Source organism: Brassica oleracea, chromosome C3, assembly GCF_000695525.1.
Source record: "Brassica oleracea var. oleracea cultivar TO1000 chromosome C3, BOL, whole genome shotgun sequence".
NCBI classification, from domain to species: domain Eukaryota; kingdom Viridiplantae; phylum Streptophyta; class Magnoliopsida; order Brassicales; family Brassicaceae; genus Brassica; species Brassica oleracea.
The window spans coordinates 3,637,073-3,663,178 of NC_027750.1; the positions used below are offsets into that span (position 1 = coordinate 3,637,073).

General features: G+C 35.8%; 2 protein-coding genes and 4 pseudogenes across 2 annotated transcripts; 2 read left to right on the forward strand and 4 right to left on the reverse strand.

The window, feature by feature from the left end:
• The window catches only part of LOC106329673, a 6,337-nt pseudogene extending 4,211 nt beyond the window's left edge, over positions 1-2,126 (reverse strand).
• Positions 2,127-2,669: 543 nt separating this feature from the next.
• LOC106329310 lies at positions 2,670-4,052 on the forward strand (annotated as a pseudogene).
• Positions 4,053-4,115: 63 nt separating this feature from the next.
• LOC106329674 lies at positions 4,116-5,880 on the reverse strand (annotated as a pseudogene).
• Positions 5,881-10,180: 4,300 nt separating this feature from the next.
• On the reverse strand, positions 10,181-10,784 carry LOC106329675 (annotated as a pseudogene).
• A 7,387-nt stretch (positions 10,785-18,171) lies between these two features.
• LOC106329677 lies at positions 18,172-18,778 on the forward strand. Its single transcript, XM_013768350.1, has one exon. It carries the CDS (start codon positions 18,188-18,190, stop codon positions 18,776-18,778), a length of 591 nt encoding a protein of 196 aa, XP_013623804.1. The 5' UTR covers positions 18,172-18,187.
• A 5,636-nt stretch (positions 18,779-24,414) lies between these two features.
• On the reverse strand, positions 24,415-25,837 carry LOC106334283. The gene is made up of 2 exons (XM_013772594.1): positions 25,752-25,837; positions 24,415-25,650 (listed from the first exon to the last, which is right to left on the reverse strand). The coding sequence occupies exons 1-2, from the start codon at positions 25,765-25,767 to the stop codon at positions 24,539-24,541; spliced, it is 1,128 nt and encodes a 375-aa protein (XP_013628048.1). The 5' UTR covers positions 25,768-25,837; the 3' UTR covers positions 24,415-24,538.
• Between the last annotated feature and the right edge of the window lie 269 nt (positions 25,838-26,106).

Consider the following 26,106-nt stretch of genomic DNA (forward strand, 5'->3'; position numbering starts at 1 on the left):
AAAAATTTGACCGATCACCGTAACTCAGGCTCTGATACCAGTTGTTAGGAAATACGCGGTCAAATTTTGCGGAAAGCCAGAATTTATGGGAGCGGGAAAGAAGCACACACACCAAATTGTTAACGGAGTTCGGCCAATATTGCCTACGTCTCCGGACCTGCTACAGATCTTTTATTATTAACCAGGGAATTTTTACAAGCTCACAACTCACACCCCGATCCCAAATACACTCAGAAATTACTAGTAATTTCTTAAAGAAGATTTTTTGTGAGAAAAAAAAAACTTTTTTTCCTTCTTCTTTTTTCTTCTACTCTCCTCTCTCGTTCTTTCTCTCTGTTTTCTTGTTTTGGGATGATTTTCCTCTTCACCTCAGCTCTCCTTTTATAAGCATGAAGAAGGTGTTTGGTGGCTCACAATCTTTGACAAAACCGACGTCAACAATTTCAGCTCACCGTCCATGCCGTCACCGTCCAGGCCGACCAACACGTAAAACGTGTTTTAACAGTTAGACCTCTTATGATCATCTGAAACTACATATATCAACAATGGAAGCTGTCAATTTAATAAGTAAGAAAAGAGAGACAGAGAGAAAGTGTTAAAAGAAAATTTACCTTCGTCAAGGAAGGTGATTCCATTTTCCTTATATTCTCGCACCAAATGATCAGATAAGTGTTGCTTTTTAACATAAGCCCAGATTGTCAAGTCAACGGTGTAACAATCATTGGCAACAATACATGTTTTGATCTTCTCATACACATTCTTAGGAGGCATATCAAGAGGTACAGGGAACTCATTGACATCCCAGAAGACACGTGTTGCGGGTTTTGCTTCAAAATCTGAAGGCCAATCAGATCTGTCGTTGAATCTAGGACCGAGCAACCTAAGAAAAAAAAGAAGTAAAGGGGACTTCTAAAATCAAAGTGACAACATAAGAGAATGAAGCAAAGTCAATATCAATATAGTTATAGAAAAACCCTAACAGTATCACCATCTTATGAATTCAAACGTGTTTAATGTTATGTGAACTAGATAAGCCTCTGATATAATGAAATGAATGATAACCATTGCTTCTTATTGGCTCAATCTTACTAGTAACCTAGCTTATTCGATATTTCGAATCAACAATCAAGCGTTAGAAGAAGAATACGTACCCGACGCAGCGTTAATCGGTTTGGTCTGTTGCAATTGATACATGTCTTTTCTTTGGGAGCAGCATTATTATACTTGCGATTGATCTAAGGTCTGAGTCAGTTAAATAAACTACCTACCCGGCACAACCTCTGCTTCCACTTCGTAAGATTTTTTTTTTTTTTTATCTTTGGTCTTTTTAGGTGTGTGAATCGATTTGATTTATAACTTCCACAAGGTAAAATACTATTACCACAAACTCTCCACTACCCTGCCATTAACTCATCACTTCAATTTCTTGATGGTACTTCCTATATCTCTTGTAGGTTTTTTAAGGCGTATTACATATTGGATGAGCTTTTGATTGCCGGCGAGCTCCAGGATTCAAGCAAGAAGACTGTAGCCAGGATTATTTCTGCTCAGGTAACCTAACTTTCTAATCTTCTCAAGACATGGACATGAAATGATTAGTCTTATATAGGACTTCTGTCACAAGTAAACATGAACTCTTGTATCAAGAGATTATAAAAAGCAAATAAAACTAAGGGAAAAAAGACATGAAAGGTCAGAAGATCTGAAGGACTATGTTTTTGTTCTGTCTGTGGACCAAAGTGATGCAAAACATTATTCACAAGACAGCTTTATTTTTATTTTTATTTTTTTTTTGTACAAAGAAAAATAAAACATTATAACAGGCTTTAAGCCTGATAATACTCGATTGTTAACTAATCCGCACGCTAAGTATCATCGTGTTGTTTATGATTTGAGGGCATGTGTTTCGTATTATTATTAAGCTTAAACGTTGATTTAGGTTAGCGGAGAGGCGTAAGTCAACATGTTTGACGGTGGAGATTACAAATTACTCGCATGGGAGGCACGTGACATGATAGAACTAACGAAGTATCGTGATCGTAGTGCGGCTGAGCTTTGGGACCACCGCCTTTGGGTCGGTCTGTCTCATCATCCTTCCCTTTCACGCCACCACTCACTTCTCTCATGCTTCTGTTTTTTTTTTTCTCTCAATTATTAACAAGGTTACACCAAATATTGTTTTGACCCCAAAAAACTCTCTGTAAATGGAAAGAATAAACCGGCGACAGGAAAAAAAACTGAACCAAAGTAAATGAAAATTTTTAAACCAAAACTGAAATTCAGCTGAAACCAATATGCAATACAAATAGTTTTATTCAATTATCTGATAATAACAGTGGGTTAGCCACTAATTAACACATTTATTAGAGATAATGAGGTTCCATCTTTTTGTTTGCCAACACACAACTCCACCTTTGCCATCTCAAACCACACATTTTCTATTTTTCTTTGATTTGTGGACAATAAAATATCATTTCATCTCCACTATCTTAAAATCAGCATTAATTTCTTTTGTCTAGTTTTTCTAAGACTCAGCCATTTGTTAAATCCTACATCGTTACGGATCAATTTTGATTATTTGGAAGGATTATTAAAAGAAAGAAGAAGTGGGCCTAAAATGTCACAATCTAGAACATGGGGGTAATTGAATTTCACTGATTCAGCAACTACCAAGCGACAAAGATAGCGAACCAAAGTTCACCTTCTCCCAGTAGAAGATGTCTTTAAATTCTATTTAAACTCTACACTCTTGAAAACTGCAACTCATTCACGAATCCTAGAAATTCCTTTCATCGGAAGCTGAAGAAAGAAGGAAAAAAGAAAAGCTCCTTTCTAGATTCCTCAAAGCTCCCCATTTTCAATTTCAGCTATGGCGGTTTTCAAAACCCTAGCTTTTCTGCTGGTCATCAGCTTCGAAACTATGGCTGCTGCCGCAGATGCAAATTCCTCGTTTTCCTTTGATGGGTTTGCGAAATCTCCGAGCTTTGACAAGAATGCTGACTGGCTCAGTGAGTCGGAGCCAAGGGCGAGTCATTTACATGAAACCCATCAAACTCTTCCAAGGTACTACTAAAGGGAGAAGCTTTCCAGGTTCCCTCTCGACTAGTTTCTCCTTCTCCATGTCCTTCAAAGAGATTGGTAGCGTCATGGCTTTTGTAATGGTTCCAAGTGGTTTGGATCTTAGGCTGTTTTGGTAGGAAGGATAACGCTTCCTCAGGTCTAGGTTTCTTATTGAAAAAGGAGATTGTTGCTGTTGAGTTTGGTATCTCCAAGAGAGGAAGCCGTGTGGGGATCTTAGTTGGTAGACCTGAATCTGCTAAAATTAGAAACTTTTCATCTTTTGATGGCCATTTCCACGGAGAGAAGAGATTGAATTGCTGGATTAATTACGAGGCGAGCTCAAAGAGAGTAGATGTTCGTTTGAGTGTTTCTACTGCCTTAAAGCCTGTAGATCCATTCGTGTCTTACTCAGTAGACTTGGCTAAGCTATGGAAAGGAAAGAACTTCATCGTGGGTTTGACCTCTTCAAATGGAAACTCTTGCAAGCCACATTATCTCCACTCATGGAGCTTTGGGATGAGACATCCCTCGATGAGGATTCACTCGCAGCCGCTTGATCCAAACGCAGTTTCCAAGACTGTTAAGGAGGAGGTGAAGACGGTGGAAGTGAAGCAAGTGTGTTTGGAGAATGCTCGGTGCATTGGTTCTGGGTGCGGTTTGTGGAAGTCTAGGAGCGATGTTAGCGTTATACCTTTGGACAATATGCGGTAATAGGCGGTCAATGGCAGTGGTTCCTGAGGAATGTGCTAATGACAAATCAGATATTGTCGTGATAAAAGCTGCCGCTGTTGTTGATGAACAAAGCAAGAAGTAGTTTCGTGTTTTCTTTTAATAGAATTTTGCAAGTCTCTGTGTTTGTATTGTAAATTCTTGTGTCCTGTTTGTTTGTTAGTGGCAAGTTTGGTGAGATAAGTTTTCACATGTAGAATCATTTACAATATGTATTAATTAAGATCTTGAATTATTGAACAAATTCAATGCAGTTTGTCCTTTTTCTCTTTCAATTGTGAACAAGAGGAGACGTTGGTGTATACTAGTGAGAGTTTGTCCAAAAACAGAAAGAATGCATTTATAATCAGTTGCCACGTTCAGACACCTTACTCTGTCTCATTTCTCTGTCTTGACTCGGAAGAAAGTGAGAGGAGAGTAGTAATGGAATGTGTATTGTCTCCAGTGAAACCGAAACGCCTCCGTTAAGTTATCTTGAGAAACAAATCCATTTATCCGAGCAGTATACGTTGACTTGTCAGGATTCACACCTCTCTCAATCATCTTCCTCAACACAGCCTCAGTTTCTTTCATCTGATTCTGTCTACAAAACCCATGTAAGATCGAATTGTACGTAAACACATCAGGCACTAGTAATCCTCCCCCTTGCTTCTCCTCCTCCATCTTCTTCACCAAACCAAAAGCTCTGCTCATGTTTTCCTCTCTATCATAACCGTATATCAACGTGTTGTAAGTGATGATATCCGGCACAAAACCTTCAGAGACCATCTTGTCCAAAAAGCTTTCTCCATCCGAGGCATTACCAGACCAGCAATAGCCCTTTTAAATAGAGTTACAAATCATGACCGTTGGCTTCACACCTTTACTGATCATCTCATCCCAAACCCGAAACGCTTCAGAGAGATGGCCTTTGCTGCACAGCGCGTTAACCATAATGCTGTAAGATACAGGAGTCGGTAGTATCTCTCTTGATACCATATCTGTCCATATCTCTTTCGCTGTATCGATATCGCCTACTTTACCAAACCCATCTAACAGCGTGTTGTACGTCACAACGTCGAGTCTGATCCTCTTTTGTTTCATCTTCTTGAAAAGCTCCATTGCGTTCTGCAGGTTCCCGAGCTTACAGTGTCCATCGATAAGTATCGTTATTGTATAAGAGTCTGGAAACAAACCCCTTTCTGTCATCTCTCTGAAGAGCTTATCCGCATCACCCAACATCTTCCGTTTGCATAATCCGTGCAAAATGGTGTTGTAGGCAACAGCATCCATACAACAACCACGCCGAAGTATTTCGTTTCTCAAATCCATAGCTTCGGAGATCATACCTTTCTTGCAATACCCTTGGATAAGAACTGTGTAGATCACGTTGTCAGGAACCAAACCAGCATCCTTAACAAAATCGAAATACACTAACGCCTTGTCTAAATCTCCACTCCTAGCGAAAAGACTCACCACCGAGCTAAAGCAAACCAAATCAGGAAAAACATCCCTACACCTCATATCTCTTTTTGCTGGGCATAGCGTTCATCAACTCAAACGCCTCTTCCATAAAGCCTTTACTAGAGTAAGCGCTAATCAACGTGTTGTACGTAACGATATCAGGATAAACCCCCATCTTCTCTTGCACTTGCGATAAAAAGTCTCCAACTTTATCCATTTGAACGTCTTTGCACAACGCATTAACCATTATATTGAGAATGTAGACATTAAAATTCCACTCCGAGAAATGTCGTGATAAACACCCCAAAGCCACCCGAGCCTCACCAAGCTTCCTATAAGAGCCTTTGCTTCTCAGCAATGTGAAAGCCTCGTGAGCTTCTCTTAGCTTTCTAGCCTGAACGTAAGTCCTAATCAACAAATCGAAAACGGAATCATTGGAGCCACAGTTACTGTAAGTGGAAACCAATGAGCTCACGACCTCTTCCCTGGAGACGCCGCTTCTCCTAATCATCCTCTCTGCGCATCGGATAGCCTTCCGCTCCTTACTAGGATATGGATGATTGCGCTTAGAGAGAAAGACGTGTGCTTGAAATTGGGAAGGTGTAAACTTAATTGTTGGATGAACCTTTGAGCTATAGTTAAGTCGAATCAGGTGATTAAGCAGAGGAAAAGCCGCTGTCGCTGTGTTGTTGTTGTTATTAGCTTGGTTTAAACTGAAACAAAGTTTGTCCACCAAGTATGGATCAGAGGAGGATGGGGTTGTTTCGGATTCGGGAGATGTTGACAAGGTTTTGAGAGGTAGTTTTAACGCGGGAGCAAAGGAGGATTCTTGAAGGTAATAATAAGCGGTCAGCAACCATTTCTTCTGGCCTAGAGAGACAAGGGAGAGTTGAAGACTTGTGCTCTAGCTCTTCGAGCAAACGAAACATTCTGAGAAGAACGGAGCTCCAGGCAAAACGGCGTCGACACTCAACGGGCTGTCTGTTCCTGAGGGCTAAGAGTCCAGTGAAAGTGGTAAAAGCCCATAGAGTTCTTTTGTCTGCTCCAGATTTCATTTGTGTGGAAATTAAGTTGGCGTCCCTCTTTTAATATTTTTTGCACAAATACTAATTTTTTTTTGGTTTTTCGGTATTTCAGTTTGTAAATAATATCTACTATACTAAAATTAATTTAGTTTGGTTCAGTTTATATACTGTCGATTTTTGGTTTATTCGGTTTTATACAAAAAAAACATAAATTTATATATCTTTTAAGCTATTTTACTAATTTGACTAGATATTGAATTTTATATAATTTGAACATATTTCAAATAGTTTTTTTTTTCTTTTTTTTCTATTACTATATAAAACAATTAGTAATCATATTAAGTTAATCATTACAATAGTTTTTATATAATAAAAATAATAAAATTTTGTAATCCATAATATTATAAATAACTAAATAGTAGCACATATGTATATATTTTTAAAAAGGTTAAAGTTTTGTTTTATTTAATTTGATAAAAATGAAACATAACTTTCTACTTGAAATAAAATATTAATTTACTAAAATCAACATTTTAAATATGAAGATCATATCAATAAAATAAATTATGTTTATATTCTTAATTATCATATATAATTTACATATATTACTATTTATCTGAGAGCTTCAGTTTGACTACAACATATAGTAGCCGTCCCATGACTTTTGTGGATCCAAAATCAGATGACAGATGGTACTGGGTTTGTGAAGAGAGGGACAAAGTTTACTGTGACAGATGATCTGATCGTTACAGCCAGGGCCGGTCCGGACTAACGTGGCGCCTAAAGCGAATCCAAAAAATAATGCCCCATATATATGACAAGTATTTTTTTCTCGCAGAACCATTGATCAGCTTTGAATAACCACGTTTTTAGATAGTTTGTATTCCATTGACAATTGCAAAAAAAAATAAAAATATTCCATTGACAATTCATTTGATTGATTCTTAATTCTATTTTTTTAAAAGAATAAAAAGAAGAACATAAATTGTATAGTATAGCAATACATATGATAAAAGGTTAACATTAACACTAATTTCATTTTGAGAAATGTCTCACAGAATATTAGAACCCAATTTAGGATATTTTGTATTCTCATATAATATAAACTTTCATTAAATATAAAAAATTTCAAAAAAATGAAGAAATAGAAAAAACGTGAACATGGGAGATTGGGGGAGGGTCAAGAAAAAAAGATCTCCTTAAAAAAGTAATCAGGATTTAATTAGTTAAATAGTTTATTAATAATATATACCATTTAATATAGTGTTGTAGTAAAAGAAACTAAATTGTTAGAAAAGGTAACTAACTTATTCATGTCAAATTGTTATTAATGACTATACTATTATCCAGAAAAAAAATAAAATTAAAAGAAAAAAATAATAATATGAGAGCAGAGGTCGAACTCGTTACCAAAAGTCTTGTTGTTATAGAAGCCAAACCACTAAGCTAATATGACTTTACAAAGTCTTGGCGCCCCTTATATTATATAAAGCTGTGGCGCCTCAAGCAACTGCTTTAGGTGCTTTACCCCAGGGCCGGCACTGGTTACAACTAAGAAGTCTAACTCAACATTTAGTATACTGAAGAAGTTGAAGGGTCAAGCAGACGATATGGAGGTGCAAGTAATTAGCATCAGCAGTGCAGAGGTATATATAACTAACTAAACCCTTTTTCTTTCTTTCTTGGCCAGTTAAGAAGACAATACTGTGATTTTCTCTGTTACTTTGAAAAATTAGGCTTTGAATCTGTTGAAAGCTTCACTGGTGACATGCTCTGCTTTGAGCTCGGCTTTTAGGAGTTTGCTTGTGAAGGAAGATAGATCGAACCCTATTTCAAAGAGACTAAAGATAGAGACATGAACAGTGGAGAGAGAGCTGCTACTACTATTATTGATTTTAAATTATGCAGAGATTAAACTTCATCTGCTTGCTACCACATTGACTTGGTTTTTTCTATTATTATTATTGCCTTTCCTTTTGAAATTTTTGCAGCAAAATTGCTAATTTTCCACTTATAGTATAGTTTTCTACACAGCTTTATCAGGAGAATCATGAAATCTCTATTTAGCACATCTAATTTCTTTTGAAATAAACGATGGCTAAAAGAAGTGATATTTTACGAGATGTTGGCCATGCAGTGAAGTGGAAGCTCAAAAGGTTGTCTTTAAGAGTGGCTCTTGGCCTCTAGGGGGGTTTAAATGACTTGTTAATATTTTTATTCAGTGTCAAAAGCATCTCTAAAAGATTTTCTATAACTTCAAATATGAAGTTTTTTGCTCTAAAAAAAAGAACTTCAAAACTTCAAATTTTGAATAGTAAAACTTCAAATATAGAGAGCCACTACTCAAAACTTCAAATTTGAAGTCACATATTTTTCATTGCATTTTGGTCCTTATATTTACATATTACATTTATGATTCTTAAATATTTTGTCGTTTTATCTTTTTAATCCTTAAAAACTTTATAACTAAGAAATATTTCAAATTTGCTTTTGTAGTTTTAATTTTTACAAATAAAATTAAAAAAACTTTAAGATAAGCATTTTTTCAAAACTAGATTTAGATAACAATAATATTAAAAAAAACTTAACAAATGCACTAATTGATCATATCTGAAAATATTACGAACAATAGTTTTATAGATTAATGTGGTATTTTACATGTAGTTTACTATTTAACTAGGTATTTCTATGTAAAATTTTATATTTTACTGAATTATTTTGTTAATTAATATTTCTATAATTTTTTTTTATATATGTGCTATGTATTTTTAAATTTGTATGAATTTAAATTAAGTATCATAAATATAAGGATCATAATATAAAATATAAATACTTTTGAAGTTTAGTTTGAAGTTTTGCTTTTGTAGAAGATTACCTTTAAACTTCAAATATGAAGTTTTAGAAACTCTAAAATAGAGTGTCTTTTTGGAGATGCTCTAGGAGTTTATACACTCATAAAATTGGTTACTGGTATGTAATAATACGTATAAATGAAAAGTTTCTGAATATAAAGTGCACGCTACAAGGGGGAAGATTAAAGGGCTGCTGGTATTCAATGTCATACTTAAAGACTGTCTTAAACTGTTTATATTAGCTTCCCCACACTGTTCTAAATGGGGAAACTCTAAGGGTTGTTACTATTTTTATTCTTCCTCTTTATTCTTTAAAGTATTTCTTCTCTCTTTTCCATATTCTTACCTCCAAAAGGGCGACAATGGCTGAAAGTTCTGGGGAAGCAAAGGTCTATCTGAGACTTGTCATCGATGAAGAGAAGAACAAGGTTGTTCTGGCTGAGGCCGGTAAAGATTTGGTTGATGTTCTCTTCAGCTTTCTAACTTTGGCAATGGGTACATTTACCAAATTGCTTAAGAAGCATAAAACAGCTGTTGGCTGTTTTAATAACCTCGATACAAGTGCTGTGGATATGGGCATTGATAAAGTTGCAGACTAACGCAGAAGAAGTTGTTTCTCAAGAAATCAGCATCAGCAAGAGGTGAGAGGTATGTAATGCTTTTAGTTTTATCCCGGGAACAGTGGAGAGAGAGCTACTACTACTATTATTGATTTTAAATTATGCAGAGATTCAACTTCAAATCGAGATTTCATGATCCTATTATTATTGCCTTTAAATTTTGCAGCAAAATTGATAATTTTCCAGTTATAGTTTAGTTTTCTACACAGCTTTATCAGGAGAATCATGAAATCTCGATTTAGTACATCTAATATCTTTTGATATAAACGATGGTCAAAAGAAGTGATATTTTACGAGATGTTGGCCATGCAGTGAAGTGGAAGCTCATAGGGTTGTCTTTGAGAGTGGCTCTTGGGGGTTTAAATGACCCATTTAATATTTTATATTCAGTGTTCAGAGTTTATAGTTTCTAAATTCTAAAGTGCAGGCTACAAAAAATATCCTACTCTAGTTAGTGTTGGTTCATATAGATGCTGCCTTCTAGGTTTGAAATCAAATTTTTGGAAAACACGTCAGTGTTTTGGCACAAGAGGTGAGACGGGAGAGAGATATGGGAATTTATGTTATGCTCTCTATATCCTAATCGACATCTTAAGATGTTGAAAGGATAAGCCTTCGATTTACCAATGTTGGGATTGTAACGAACCCCAAGACCGTACTACGAGCTGTTGCTACTGCTGAAGAAATCACCACTTGCTGGGTACTGGCTGCACAAGGAGAGCCCATGATAGTTCATCTCCTTCTCTTTACGCCTTTTGGCCAATGATCGCTCTTGCTTGTGAGCGTTCTGGTGTCCTCCTAAGGCTTGAGACGTAGAGAACTCTTTCTCGCAGAAGTTGCAACCAAACACCTTCGCTTTACCTTCCTTCTTCGTCCCTTCTGCCTCATCTAAAACTCCGTAACCAGAAGCAAAACTCTAGCCTCGGATTCTCACTTGCTGGCCCAACCGCAATCTTCTCTTCCATTTTCCCTTTGGTATCGGTTGAAAACCCCATCTCATGAGGAGACGATGAGATACTGCTGGAGGAGCATGATGTAGTGAGGTTGAGTTCCATGGTCAAAGGAACAAAATTAGTTTTCTTTTGAGGTTTGTGTTTGTTTGTGAATAATGAGATTGTGAGAGGAACCCGAGTTGGTTCTATTTATTGATCATTAGGGTAATCATTAATGTCTGAAAATCTTCATAGTTATGGTAGAGAATCCCAAGTTTAGCAAGTAACATTCAAGTAAACGGCTTATTTAGAGTATTATTTGCCTTATGCCTTTGATTCTTTCATGGAGATTCATTCAAAATTTATGGCTAATTGCTTTTCTTCTTTCCCATTTTAATTCATACGAATCCTCTATTACCGTTTATCTATAATTTCAAATGATCAATTACTCTCATTATTTGGCAATATTATCTTAACTTCTGTCCGTTTCAGTTTACATTTTTAAAAAAATGTTAAAATGATGAATATGTCATCTTTTTTTTAACGCTGATTTATTACGATCTTACAATTATGATATAGGAAAGATTACATAGACGATTCGACAACCGACAATACTACCTGCCTTATGAAGACCTACGCCTAACTGCATCACATGAGCCGTCCTATGAAGATCCACGCCTGACCAGATTTACTTGCACCATGTTGAAGATCCCTTGCAAGTCTTTCCTCTGTAGTCTGCATAATTGTTTAATAAACCGCTCTCTCCGGGACTTGAAACCTGGATTTCCTGCAATCTGCAATAAATTGCATAGTCTGGGATTCGAACCCCAGACCTGGGTGTAGAAGCCTTTAAACCTTAACCAAGATGAATATGTCATCTTGTATTAGGAAACATAATTCCACGGCTTAGGTGTTTGTGAATCTACAAACCAAGATTAAGCAAGTTGCATTTACTGATTTTTTTGTTTTGAATTAAAAATAGAAACTCCAGTTTTATTTTTGTATTTAAAGATCCCTTTCATTTATTTTTCTCTATTTTATATTGAAATGGAAAATATTCACATTTTGTATTTAAACACACAATAAACTATTTAACCTATTTTGTATATTTATTTAATTTTAAAATTTTGAACTTTCTCGATATATGTGAACACCAGTTTTCATTCTCGTTTTAATATGTACGTCTATGTCATTATTTAAAATCACTAAAGACTCTAAAATGTTAAATTTGGTTAAAACTATCAATTATAACGTAATTTTAAATTTTACTAGGATAAACCCGCCCTACGGACGGGACAGTAATTTAAAAATAATATTGAAACATCTTATATTTGAATGGCATTTGTAAATATAAATTTATTTTAATTATAAATGTAATTTTCACTATTTGTTTTGTTATTTTTGGTAGAGATCACAAATGTTTTTTGATTATGATAGTATTTAGAATAAATATCTTTAGAATGGTAGTTGATTATATTCTATAAGATAAATATATATTATTTCTTATTTTTGTATGTGTATTTTTGAATTCATTGGAATTTTGGAAATAAATGTTCTCGAAAAAATAATTGATTCAAAATGATGTTAAAACTCACAAATCATAGATTGAATTAAATGGTTTAGATGTAGACAAATGAACTAACTCTTTAGAAGTAAACACCTTCTATATTTTTTGTTTCACATGATATGATCTATTTTGACTTTTGAGCTTTACATGACATTTGTTCTTAGTAAACTTACATTGGGATACACTAAACAAATGATCTGTGTGTTTTCTCGCTCTTTAGAAAATCTGTTCATAACATAAAGTAATGTTTGCCTTAATAAGTTTCTTGAGGGAAAATCATACATGCTGCAACATCATGCTGCAACATCTTTGGGTTAGGATTGTGAACTGAAAAAAATAAGATCACACCAGTTCTCACTATGGTCACTTGGGCAGCAAGATGGAATCGCATTATCTGGCGAAGCTGCTCCCTAAGGTGGTCAACCAAAGCCTGAACCTTTAATATTATAGTTACATATTTTATATGATTATTCTGATTTTCCTTAAAATCTTTGTTTTGTTATTATTTTTATTACAACATTTTCTCTGTGGTAACAATGTAAAGCTTTGAGCTAGCAAATTTCAGTTCATCTGAAACTCCTGGATAATATTAGTAAAAATAGTAGAATATATAACAAACCTATGAAGTAAAAAAAGGATAAATTCTGACTACGTGAACATGTTAGGTCTCAAAACTTGTGTTTTCTAGGAATTGATCTTGAAGACATACTTCTTGGGACCAAACCAAGTTGTCATGTTCTTTTTAATCCAATCATCTAACTTTTCCAAACAAATCGATCGAGGCATCTTTTATCTTCTTCATTCCAAGCTTCCATGATAACCAACTTAATGTTTTCCCATCTCTCCAAAATTCCATCATTAGTTAATCCCGTTGCAACCCTGCTTCAACAAATGCAATCTTCATCAAACTGTTCATCTATCATACACAAATAAAATATTTAACCAAAAATTAATTTTATTTTATTTTGTAAAATATTTATGGGTTTATTTGTGAATTAACCAAAAAGAGGAAATCAGATTTGGAGAGAAAAGGTAGAGAAATTGATATAAAAAAAAAGGAAAAAGGGTGTGATTTTAGTTAGTTAGTGAATTATAGTTTTTCTGTTGGTTATTTCACATAATTTCCCAATTAATATTTGTTTTTATTTTGATAATTTGGATATATGTTATGCATAATTCTTTTTTCTTTAAATGAATCGGTGCTGTTTACTAATTTTTAATAGATTGTTGAGGTTTTTTAGTAGTTAATTAAAAAAAATTATATATTTATTTTATGTTTTTAAATAATTTATGATGTATTTAATTCAGACAGTGAAATTATATTATTTTATTTTCATATCAATATTTGTTTTTGGTATTTTGTATTGTATTTTTTATTTTCAATATATGAATTTTTGTTGTCCTATTTTATCAAAGTTTTACATATTCGTAAAATTCACTTCTAAATTTTTTTGTTGTCTTGAGTTTGGTTAAATCCTAAAAATTGAAATCATAAATAGGTATTGTCTTGAGTTTGGTTAAATCTGAAAAAACATAAGTCCTTGGATTTAAAAGACAACATTTTTTTCTTGTAGACAAAAAGCGAGAGGATTAGCATGTAGAAACTTATGTGAGAAAGGAATAGGCTTCTTCTTCCTTATGCTTCTCAAGTACCTTCGAGCTTTACTGTTCCTAACATGTCACACTGAGTGCACGCATTTCAGCCAAAAAAGTAACAATGCAGCTGTGAAAACTGGAAAGGGACACTGGACCTTTCAATGGCTTCCGCAGATGGAATTCCCAACATATTAGTCATCAAATCCAACTGATGTACATGGACCACCTGTTCACCTAGGTAAAAGAGGTTTCCCTGTAAGAGCTCAGCAAAAATGCACCTTATACTTCATATATTTATTGTCGGTGTGTACTGAACATAAGAAAATAATTTCAAAAAGGAACATTACAAAGACAATTACAATCTACAAAGATAACATGTGTTAAAATAATGTGTGATTATGATAACAATGTTTAGCATCAAAGGAGACAGTGATTTTCCGAAGAACCTGTCATAATAACTTCATGGGTCATAGTGAAAGTAAAGCATACATAACAATGGACCATATCACCACGATTCACCATAGTGGAATTGACGCAACACCATTTCACAAACTCAACGGGTATCGTCTGCTGCTCAGGTTCCAACCACTATCATCCTCCTCATCTTCTTCATTCAGCAATGCCTCTGCACCGTAAACATCTTGAAACGTCATCTCTCCTCTTGAAACCATAGCTCTTTTCTGCATAAGAAATTAACAGATACATGAACCCAAAAAAAAAATCGTGGCAGAAAAGTTAATACATAATGAGGAAAATAAATGGTTTTAAGTTATGGATGATGATACCCCAGTGTGTTCATTTCCAAGCTCATCTGGATGAGTTTCTTCACCACCATTGCCATGTTTTCTTTTTGAACCCGAAAAGAACTCTGAAGAGAGTTTCTACACCAATGTTACCTCACCAGTGACCGAAACTACTAACCATCAATTTTCTCTGGGCCAAAGTAGAAGCAAAAAGGGTAGCTTTTTAAATAATGTGGAGAGACAAACCAAAGCCGAACTTAATGTCAATTATATAGACCCCACATGTGAACACAATATCTGCAGCTTTTGGATCGCCAACCCTAGCCAACAAATTTGATAAGAATATATGTAGAGATGAGAAGATGATATAAACTCTATATAAGAAGAATTTATATTCACATTTGACAGTAGCTGATGTCTATGACAATCACATATTCTTTAGTGAGTAAAAGAACTTACATTAGCTTCCGATGCTGGATTTACTTTGCCGTTTACGGTGAATGTTCCACAAAGAAGAACAAATATGATGTTCAAAGTATGCAAAGGGAGGCCTAATAAGCCAATATTAGAAAATGGATTCGTTACATGCGAATTAATGTACAACACATCTTGGAAAAATATCAATAATACCTTGATAGATCCATTATTTGTTCCTGCCTTCAGATATGGAAATTGTTATTTGCTGCAGAGAAGGAAAGCTGCAACCAAATACCAAATTATCGATGGTGTTAGGTCACTAAGGGATCAATGTACTGTTAATTTACTTCTAATAGTGTATCTGTGCTTCTTAGTTTCATAGAGGTTATTTCTTAAAGCAAGAGACCACCCGAGAATCTGTTTGTTCTGTTAGGTATGTATGAAATAATGAGATGTCCAACCCACGGTAACGTTTTCTGTCTCACTCAAAATGTTTGTTATGTTCTCGAATCTGAATGTATCACAATCAAAGACAGTGAATCGTACTTAGCTACATAACAAAGAGACTGAAGAGTACATGAAACGGAACATCAAAGACGCATATAATCATATCGGATCCAAGACTACATTACTTCATCAGTTTGGTAGAAAATCAAGATGGTAATGAGCTAAAGCCAGAAACTTGGGAGCAGAGATATATAGATAGATCGAAGCTAAAGACTTCTAGATGTATTAATGATCTACATATATTTTCTCTGTTTGCTCGTTTGATTCTTCATTTGTAAGTGACAAACTGACAAAAAAAAAAAAACTTGAATCTTTGACATGTATAAGCTTTCTGATAGGTTACACAAACGCACGAACCAATTGGAAAACGGAAGAATCAGATGATTAATATACTCAAAATCTATGCCTGAAAAACGTTAAACTCAAATGACTAATCATACCTTCACTTGTAAATGGTTTGTTTTGGAAATAAAGGAAAAGGGAGTGAGGAGTGAAAGGATGATGTTTACGGATGAATGTATACACCTTTTTATAGCAAAAGATTGACCGACCGGAAGAGAAGTGCATTGAATGAGGAATCTTGGTAAGAGTGGGGAGAATGAGTTAAGACCATCAATCAAAGCATCTGTAACGGTCTGGAGGAGAGGAACCTCAAATGAAAACGTCACAAACAGAGTTCGATCCAGAGTTTCTTCATGACAATTCATGTAACATAAAACCCCAGGAACTCCATAGTCGGTTGACCTAATCAAAGCTCCCACAACATGATGAACCCTAGAAATCCATGGTCGCAATGTCTGAAGAAGGTGAAGGTAAGAATTCGGCTTTGATTTTGTTTTGTTATGAGCCCAAATCACCCATAAACGATTCAAACAAAACGCAGTGTATGATTGTAAGGGACATGTGTCACTCCCAGAATACATGAATTGATGACCTGGCAGCATAGGAGAAGAGAATAGCTCTTCTTTATAGTAATAGATAGATAGATTCACCAAGGCTGGAAGCCTGAAATACGAAAAGAATGTTCATGAAATAGTGTGTTAAATAGATTTGTTGACAATGCACTGAGATGCGTATTCACTCTGATAAATTGAAGTTTTAAGGCAGAAGCTTACCCGAATATCATCTGCCACATCATCTTGCATTTGTAGCAAGAGGTCTGCATGCAAGACAGTAAAAGTGTCAGTGTGTAGTTTGAAACTGATTTTGTGTTTCATCATGCAGATGTTCTTCAGTCTAGTGCTTGAATAAAAGTCAAAAAGCAGAGTCGATGGGCTCTTCTATAAGATATCAATACCATGGTTATCTAGTAAGTTTATCTTAGCACATGACTTGTAAAGTAGCTCAAACGAATAAGGGGAGCTACTCTAATTGCTTGAAAGTAGTGTCACTAAGAGAGTTGTCATCAATCATACGTAGCTGCGAATGCTACTCTTTTTTTGTGGCTGCGAAAACTGTTTTTTTTTGTGGCGGTTCTACCAAGCCCAAGAAGGTGGCAGTTGCCCCCTATAGAATTATTATATTCTTTGTAGCTTGCCCAAAATTTCGTTATTTATGTTTATTGAAAATCATGTTTTAGCTTTATATGTGTATTTACATATGATTTTCCCCCACTAGAATTTTGTTCTACATCCGCCCCTACCTCCAAATAATGCTATATGAGCTAAGCTATAATCATTTTGCCTTTATCTAAACAACTCGTCCATCGTATATAATGCTTTTACATGCGAAAAATATACATATCACATATGTTGAAGATTTGCCCCCCTCTTGTCTTTTCTTCGGTGAGTTGTTCTTGTATGTCTTGGGTTCTTTAATTTGTAGGGTGTGGGGGTTAAAGGAAATATCTTTTTGTTTTCTTCAAAACCATCTGCTTTGCGTCTTCTCTCTTGACTAATGACGAGTACAAGCTTGTTTAAATATATATCTAGACCTTGTTTTTTCTCGCCTGTTTAACCACTAACTTAAATATTTGGTAACAACGTTGACACCAAAAAAGTATTTGGTAACAACTGAATATGAGTATTTAATCACTATAAAACGTAACTCACAAGAGTGGCACGTTTGATGTTACGATTATGATCTTATAGTTTTTGGATGTTGAAGAAAAGTAAGTAATAATGTAAAAATGTTTTTCCTTTTTCATAGTTTAGGGCCATGGGTATGACGGCCATGGGTATGACACTGAAAGAAATTAATGAAATGAGAATGGACTTACCACGGGGATGAATCAGTGTTAAGGAAAGCAAGGCCCGGTGGTGGTACGTAGAGCACATGTAAGATGCATGTGTCATGGCTCGTTTAGTCATATGAAGCTTCCACGTAGATTCCGATTCCGATTCCGATTCCGATTTCGAAGCGGGAAGCGGAGTCCGATGAAGCTTCCATGCAACCTAGATCAAAACACAAACAGTCAAACTCGAAAAGGGCTAATTTCTCTAGTGAGCGATTGCTCTCTGGCATTATTAACATGTATCAATCTAACCGTTAACCTCGCATGTAAACTAAACTTATAGTAGCATTTCATTTTCAGCGCTACATTTTGTTTTTCATTCTTCCTTACACACCCAAGTCCAAAAGTAAAAAAAAAAACGTACAGGACACCAGGCACCATATATACTTGATAGCTACCATATGTCTTATATGCATAGATCCCCTCTCTCTTTCTCTAACGCTCTGACTCTCTCAAGACAACAATGCCAACCGGTGGATCTGACCGTCCTGTATCACTGTTGAGAAAGCAAGACACGGCCATCTTCTCCGACAAGATACCGTCGACCAAACAAAGGTTATCTTCTCAGGCACCAGCTTGTCCTTCCTTTAGAATCTACTACTACGACGGAGCCGCCGGTTCCATACCATTCGGATGGGAATCCCATCCCGGCACTCCCAAGCATAAGCACCCCTCCTCCGAGCTACCTCCGCTGCCTCTCACCCCTCCGCCGTGTCATTTGTCCTTCTCCAGTGAACAAATCCGTCGTGGTTCAAGAAAACCCATCAAGAAAATCCTGGCACTAATCCACACCAGACTCTTGTGGTTGTCATCAGGAGGTCACAAGAAGAATAAAAAGGACATGAAACTGTCGGCTCCGTCACCGTCTCTGTCGGAGAGGGTACTGATCGATGAGAATGAGTACCATCTGTTCAAGTGTCAGACTAAAGGGAAGGTCCTTAGAAGATTTTCATCATTTGATTCTTCTATTGCTACGCCATTCGCAGATCACAATTCCCCTCTTGCTTCGGAATTCGCGGATGTTTCATCAGGTGATATATTAATTTCAGTATAAATCTGGAAATAAAACTTGAAAATTCTTACAAATTGTGTGTTTTCCCTTCCCTAATATACTTGTAATCCCCTCGTCTTGTTATATATTTAATCAATTATGTCAGTTAATAAGATAAAGCTCCAAACAGAATCATGCTTTTTTGTCATTTCATATATTTATTATTATTATTATTATTTTTAGTAAGGGAATGGACAGAAGTAACTGATCAGAAGATTATAAAAGTCGCATTTCACTACGGACGACCCCGAAATTTCGGGGGCCTTAGGCGATATTCGTAAAGATTTCATTGAAAAAAACATTTAAGAAAATTTGGGGGCTTTTTAAAAAAATTTGGAGGTCTATGTTTATGTAGTTTTTTTCAAAAAATTTAGGGACCCTAGACGAATGTTTCATCCGGCTTTGCCCAGGACCGGCCCTGCTGCGCTTAGTAAATATTTGGGACTTTTATGATATTTTGTTGTCAAGTGTAATCTTGATATGCTTCCATGCAACTGTGAGTTTGAACAACCCTTTTTGTCTTTGTGTTAAATTAAGTCGTCGTCGTCTTTCATTGATTTGTTCTTCTTCCGAAAATTTACATTTGCTTGTCCGTATTATAAAATCTATTAACGAAATTGCTCAAGTCATTCATTCAGTCATTTAAAACGAAAATATATACACATCTTTCTATATTATCTGGTCTTATATGTGTTTGCTTGTGGTAAACATTCCTGTTTAGTATTTAATCGTAGTAATAATTTTGTAAGTTTCATGTTTTTATATCTTAGACTTCGAGGGCCTTTTAATTTTTTTTTTTGCCCCAAAGTCTACTTTTTGGAGCTTGTTTTTTTTTTTTGGGTTTAGTCATAAAATGATTAGAGACCATTTTCTTATTTATGTCTTACATGTTTGTACTATATAATAGCAATTATTTCATTATAGGTCTAAAATGGTAACTTAGTTAATCAATTAATCTAAATTAATTATAAAGTTTATTTGGTTTCTTCGAATATAAGTATTAGGTGTTCTACCTAAATATTTGACTTGTGTCAGTGTTCGACTACATGTCTTTTTGTGGAGATTAGAAATATTTGACTTGTATGTTGTATCCACCTGTTGTCAACATTGGTTGCTAGGCCTGGCCACGGATCGGATATCCGGGTTTTTAACGGTATTTGTGATTTGCTTCGTATGTTACGGATATCTAATTTTCCGATTTGCTTTGCTTCGGGGAAATACGGATATCCGGGAAATACGGATATTCGGAAAAACGAATATCCGGGAAATAAATAGATATTTGCGGATATTTACGAATACTTACGGATATCTCATATTTATTGATTTATACAAAATAATCTTAAAAATTTGATACAAATTTGTTTTGTAAAATATATTTTTGCATAATATATAAGATAAAAATTAAAAGAAGTAGTGAATCTACATATTTTTTTAAAAAGTTTAAACTTACTTAACAATTATAATAACACAAAACGCGAGAAAAAAATTATAATTGTCATAAATTGTTTCTCTTCTTTTTATGTAATACTTTTATATAAATAATAATATGAATAGAATTTCTCAAATCATATGTTAGAATAATAATTATATAATTTTATACATTTAAAACTTTAAATATAATCAAGATATATATCTATTTATATATTGCCGGATCGGATCGGATCGGATATTCGCTTCCCAAAATTTTAATATTTGTGATTTACTTCGATTTTAACGGATATTCATTTTTAGTATTTGCTTTGCTTCGAAAGTTTATGGATATTCGGAATTTTCGGATCGAATCGAAACGAATAACGAATCGAATCAAATTTAACGGATAAAATGCCCACCCCTATTGGTTGCAAGTGAGGTTGAGTTCGTATATAACAAATTAAAAAAATCATGCAAACAACTATCAAACTCTTAGTTTACTTTAAAATGAATTGACCCAGCAGGATACGTAGTGACCAAGCCACGAAAACAAAATGTAAAAAAGCAGCAACTAAAATATTTAAGGTAACAATGAAACCCTAAACAATTATTCCAAAGCGGTAAAGAAAATAAAAATCCTATAGACTTGGCCACTCGCTAGCTAGAAAGCTAAGAAGTATGTGGCTTTTCCCTCTATCCCCCTGCAACTTTGCTTCTATTAGAGATTATCTATCTCTGGTTTATTCTGGTTTAGATTGGTTATTGTATTTGGTTTAGTAAAGCTTGTATATAAACTTCATCCTCTGTACTTTGTACGTGTGAGAGAGATTAATAACAGAGATGGTTGAACTGAAAAAGCAATTGGAGGAACTATCAGATAAGGGTTTCATCAGACCGAGTACTTCGCCATGGGGAGCATATATGGAAGATGGATTTTCGTACACTTATTGACATTATGAGTTTGTGGTGATGTCATTTGGGTTTTCGAATGCACTGGTAGCATTAAGAAAACCTATTAATGTCTTGTGTACGCACTTGGGCAAGTGTGCGATTGTCTTCATCGATGACATCATGATTTATTCTCGTAGCAGAGAGGAGCATGCTGAGCATTTATGGATCATGTTAGGTAAGCTTGGAAAGCATCAGTGGTTGCTAGCTGAGTAAGTGTAGCTTTGGTAGAAAAAAAATGTGGATTTCTAGGTCACGTGGTTTCAGAAGCAAGAATTGCTGTAGATTCAGAAAAAAAAATTACCACACTTTCAAGGTGGTCAACACCTAAGAGGTACAGAGATCTGAAGCAGTATTATCATTTGCCTGGTATGAAGAAGGATGTTACTACATTTCACAATGTCAGATGTATCAGGTGGTTAAGGCTAAGCATCAGGTGCCTAGCAAGTTACTACAAAATCTGCCGTTGCCATAGTGGAATAGAACATGATGACTATAGATTTTGTTATTGGACGACCGACCACCTCAGGTGAGAGGAATGCTATATGGATGATCGTGGATAGACTCACCAAGTTATCTCATTTCTTAGTGATTAAGAAGATGGACTCAGCTGATAGGTTGGCACAGATTTACATCCGTGAGATTGTGAGGCTGCATGGAGTTCCTGTCAGTATTGTATCGGATTGGGATACAAAATTCACATTTGCATTTTGGAGAACCTCTCAGAAGGCACTTGAGACAAAGGGTTACATGAGTACAACCTATCATCCGCAGAAAGATGGGAAATCAGAGATGACCATTCAGACCTTGGAAGATATGTTCAGGGCTTATATTTTGGATTGGGAAGGGAGCTATGGAAAATGTTACCTTTAGCAGAATTTGCTTACAACAACAACTATCATTCAAATATTGAGATGGCAGCATATGAGGCACTTTATGGTAGGCTTTCGTACATCACTTTATTGGACATAAGTGGGGAAGCGAGAATTTATAGAACCATCAATGGTTTAAAAGACAGTAGAGCAAGTGGACATGCTCAAGGTCCGGATTTAAGAAGTTCATGATCGCCAGGGGAGTTATGTGGTCAAGCACCATAAGGATTTGGATTTTCAGGCAGACGGCCTAGTATACCGGAAAAATGAGAATGTTTTAGGGAGGATCTACGACTAAAAAGCTAACAAAAAAAACAAAAAAAAAAATCTGGACATACCCTGCCAATTGATATTATAGATCAGTAAGTGAAAGAGGTGCAAGGGATGATAATCATGTTGGGTAAGAGTTGTTGGAAAAGAGACATGATTCATTAGGAGACCTGGGAGACCGAGTCAAAGGTCATGAATGAATATCAAAATTTTATTTTGGAAAATAAAATTAGCAGACGAGTCTAGACTTGAATTCGAGGACGAATTCTTTGTTAGTGGAGAAGAATTGTAACGACCCAGACCCAAAACCAAGAAGTGGTTTATCTATTTATTTCTTGGACCAAATATTTATTTAAACCGGTGGTTTGGTTCAATTATTTAATTGAATGATTACATACCTAATTATATAAGTGTACGCATTCTCTTCTTCATTTGTTGCCGTCAACATCATCGTAGAGAGAGGGAGAGAGCTAAGCCATTCTTCATCGCTATCTTCTTCTCCATATTAGCCACCTCTCGTTGGTCAGCACCAGAATCATCATGTTGACCTGAGGCAGAGTCGGAGATTCCTTACCGTGTCGGAACCACCGTTCTTAACAAACCATCGCTAGTTTGATCCAAGCCTTGCTGGCGATTTGTTGTGTGTGCCATCACCACCGTCCACATGAGTTACCGCCGGAGTCGTCACAGCCTTACCGCCACTGGAGAGCTGAGCCGTGTCACTGGAGATCTGGACTTTCGAGCCGTAGCTATGTCCGAGAAGGTTAAGTGTATTACACAAGAAACATATTTAACATGCACTTTTATCGTGGGCATGTGTAGGAAGCGATCATGGACCTTATGGGTGACTTGTTTGCCAAGTCATTCTCTTTAAGGCCTAGATGTTTGACGAGGCATATCAGATTTCGGGTATGGTCTAATCAATCTCCGATTTTGACTAATGTGACGGTCTATTCCGTAAATCCTCTACCAGTGTAGAATTCTTTCTATCGTAGTTTAGATTTCGAAGCATGAATTAAGTCTATTTGAGTCGTGTTTGGTAGTTAGTTCATTCATTGTAAACCGGTATTAGGGGTCTGGAGGATTCAACTATTGATTGAATTGTGTGATGCTGAGTTTTGAGATATATATACATATATATATATATATATATATATATACATTATGTACATAGTTATGAGTAGGGACTATGTGCGAGGGCGGGGGTTCAGGGATGCCTGAACTAGCGAGGCAACTATTGAGGGCGGGGGTTCAGAGACGTCTGGGCTAGCGACGCAGCTTTGTGTGGGGCGTGGTGCAGAGACGTTTGCATTGACGCAGCTTTGTTGGGCGGGGGTACAGAGACATACTGTACTAGCGACCCAGCATATGTATATCCGTATGAGGAGGTGCGGGGTGTGTGGTTTAGCTATGCACTATCAGCGCATTGTTTGTTATGTGTGATGCTTTAGACGTCTTGTTTGTTCATGTTAGAGCTAAACTTCCATAGTGGGAGTTCTATTTACTCAAGTCAGTGATTGTGCGTGGGTAGCATCTCTTACCTCGCTGAGTGACTCCCCTGTTACTCATCCCTCTTTTCTCTCCTCTTTCAGGTGAGACTGACAGACATGAGTGATTGCTATTGGATCAATGCTTTTGGGTGTTTTTCTTTCATTTCTTTTCAGACTTTCGGTTTTATGATTTTATCGCTATTTTCAAAGATTTATTCTATTATTTGGATTTATAACTATTTATTGGATTTATGGTGTTGAGTTGACTTTTGAAAAGTAATAAATGGAGATTTTCAGAGATTATTATTTATTATTTTATTTTGAGAAATGCGGGTGTTACACTTCTTATTCTGGAAACTGGAACTAGGCTTGGAACATATACATGATAACAAGATTGATCACTCAATCTACGCCATATATTCCCTTGAACTTGTTTGTATATCTCACCCTCACCCAATTCGTAAACATATGTGTAAACATATGCCTCCTTGTAATCTACTTCCTCAACCCATAATAACATAGTCTTTTTGGTCTTGTAGATGCGGTATGCCAAAAAAGAGAGGGTAATACTGGGAGATCATCGAGAGTTAAAGTACTTGCTCCACGAGACATCTCCATCGGTCTAACTTATTTGTAAGGCTTTACAGAAACTCAAACAAGTCACACTCATTGAAAAAAACTTTTTTTTTTATTTGAATCCAATTAAACATTCATTGAAAAGAGAGAAATTAAGCAGTTTGGAGTTAAAACAAGACAAAGAACCACACAGAAAATTAGTAATGAGTATCCTCTCTGCTCTTGAGCTTTCCAACTGCTGATAGGTCTTGCCAAGACAATAAATGAACATAATTCACTTTTCGTGGGATTTTTTCAGATGTCAAGAAAACATTGAGACCGTTAGTACTCAAATTATCAAGTTTATGCAGGCAGTTCAATTCGTCGTCTTGCAAGAGTTTCGAGATTAAGAGCAAATTAGGGCCTCTAGTACCGTGAGGATCAGCAGGATTGTCAATTGACCACAAAAGAAAGTCCATTGTCATCTTAGCCAATCTTGAAAATTTGTCGGCTGGAGAATTGCGTACCACGGTGATTAAGACTCGGGCATCTTCATAGTCAAACTCGTCATTGTCAACATAGGCATAGATTGAGATACCACCACAAGGACAAGGAACAAGAGCACGAACAGCTGATAAGATATTCTCATAAAACACAGGGAGTTGTAGACCGAGAGGGAGAGGGTAATCAGAGACATCCCAGAAGACGCATGTTTCAACACCCTGAGGCATGGAGAAACTTTTGGTATGGGCATCGGGAGGTGGGAGCTCAATAAAATATCTCTGGCTATGCTTTACATCTTCATCTTCTTCCTCATGCTCTAGGTGGTCAAGTAGGTCAAATAGGTGTGGACAAAGCAACACTGGGATTCTCTCAGGCCCAAGAACCACATTGGAGGATACAGTGATTCCAAAATTACTTTGTGGTGCTTCAGGCAGTGCAAATAAAACAGGGAAGCCTCTGCTTGTCAAAGAAGCAAGCACCCTACAGATCATCTCTGTGTCTTGTGCCAATTTTGTGATGATCACCAACGGGGATACGTGATCGTCATCGTGTGAAGCCATTAAAACAGCATCCACTAACATCATATAGTTTATTTGATGTGCCTCTTCTTTCGAAAATCTTAAAATATTGTCGCATTCAGGACTCAAGAAATACTCATGTTCCAAGTCTTCCGAGAATATGTCCGAGTTACCGTAAACTCTAATATGTTCATTAGAAAAACCCCTTCTTGAAACAGATAAACCGAGAGACAGACAAATAAAACCAGGTTCCTCATACTTGTCGGGGAGCCATCTGTCGGCTTTCCACAATAAGTGTGTCCTCTTCCCTGCACGCAAAATAAACAAACAAACATTATGGACGATTAGATATCACCTGAAAGAAAGAGACAGAGATGGAGAGACAAGAGCTAGAGACAAAATATCTTACCCCAGACACTTGGCATGGTTCAGATATGAAGAACTCGAGAGAATCAAAAAGAAAAAAAAAAATTAGGGCTGGCGATGAGATCGTTTGAAGCAAGAGAGAGAATATAAAGCAATTTGTTAGGGTTAGGCATGAGAGTATTATATATATTACTTGACATATACCTTTTTCTCGAAAATATAATAGTATATGACAAACAAAGAAAAAAATAAAAGCACAGAAAATATATTAAAAATGGAAAATTTATAATTTATTGTGCATTATTAATGGAATTAATCTGATTTTTTATTTATTTATAGAAATTTGATAATTTTTTTTGTGTTTTTAATGAAGATGTGATAATTTCTCATGATTTTTT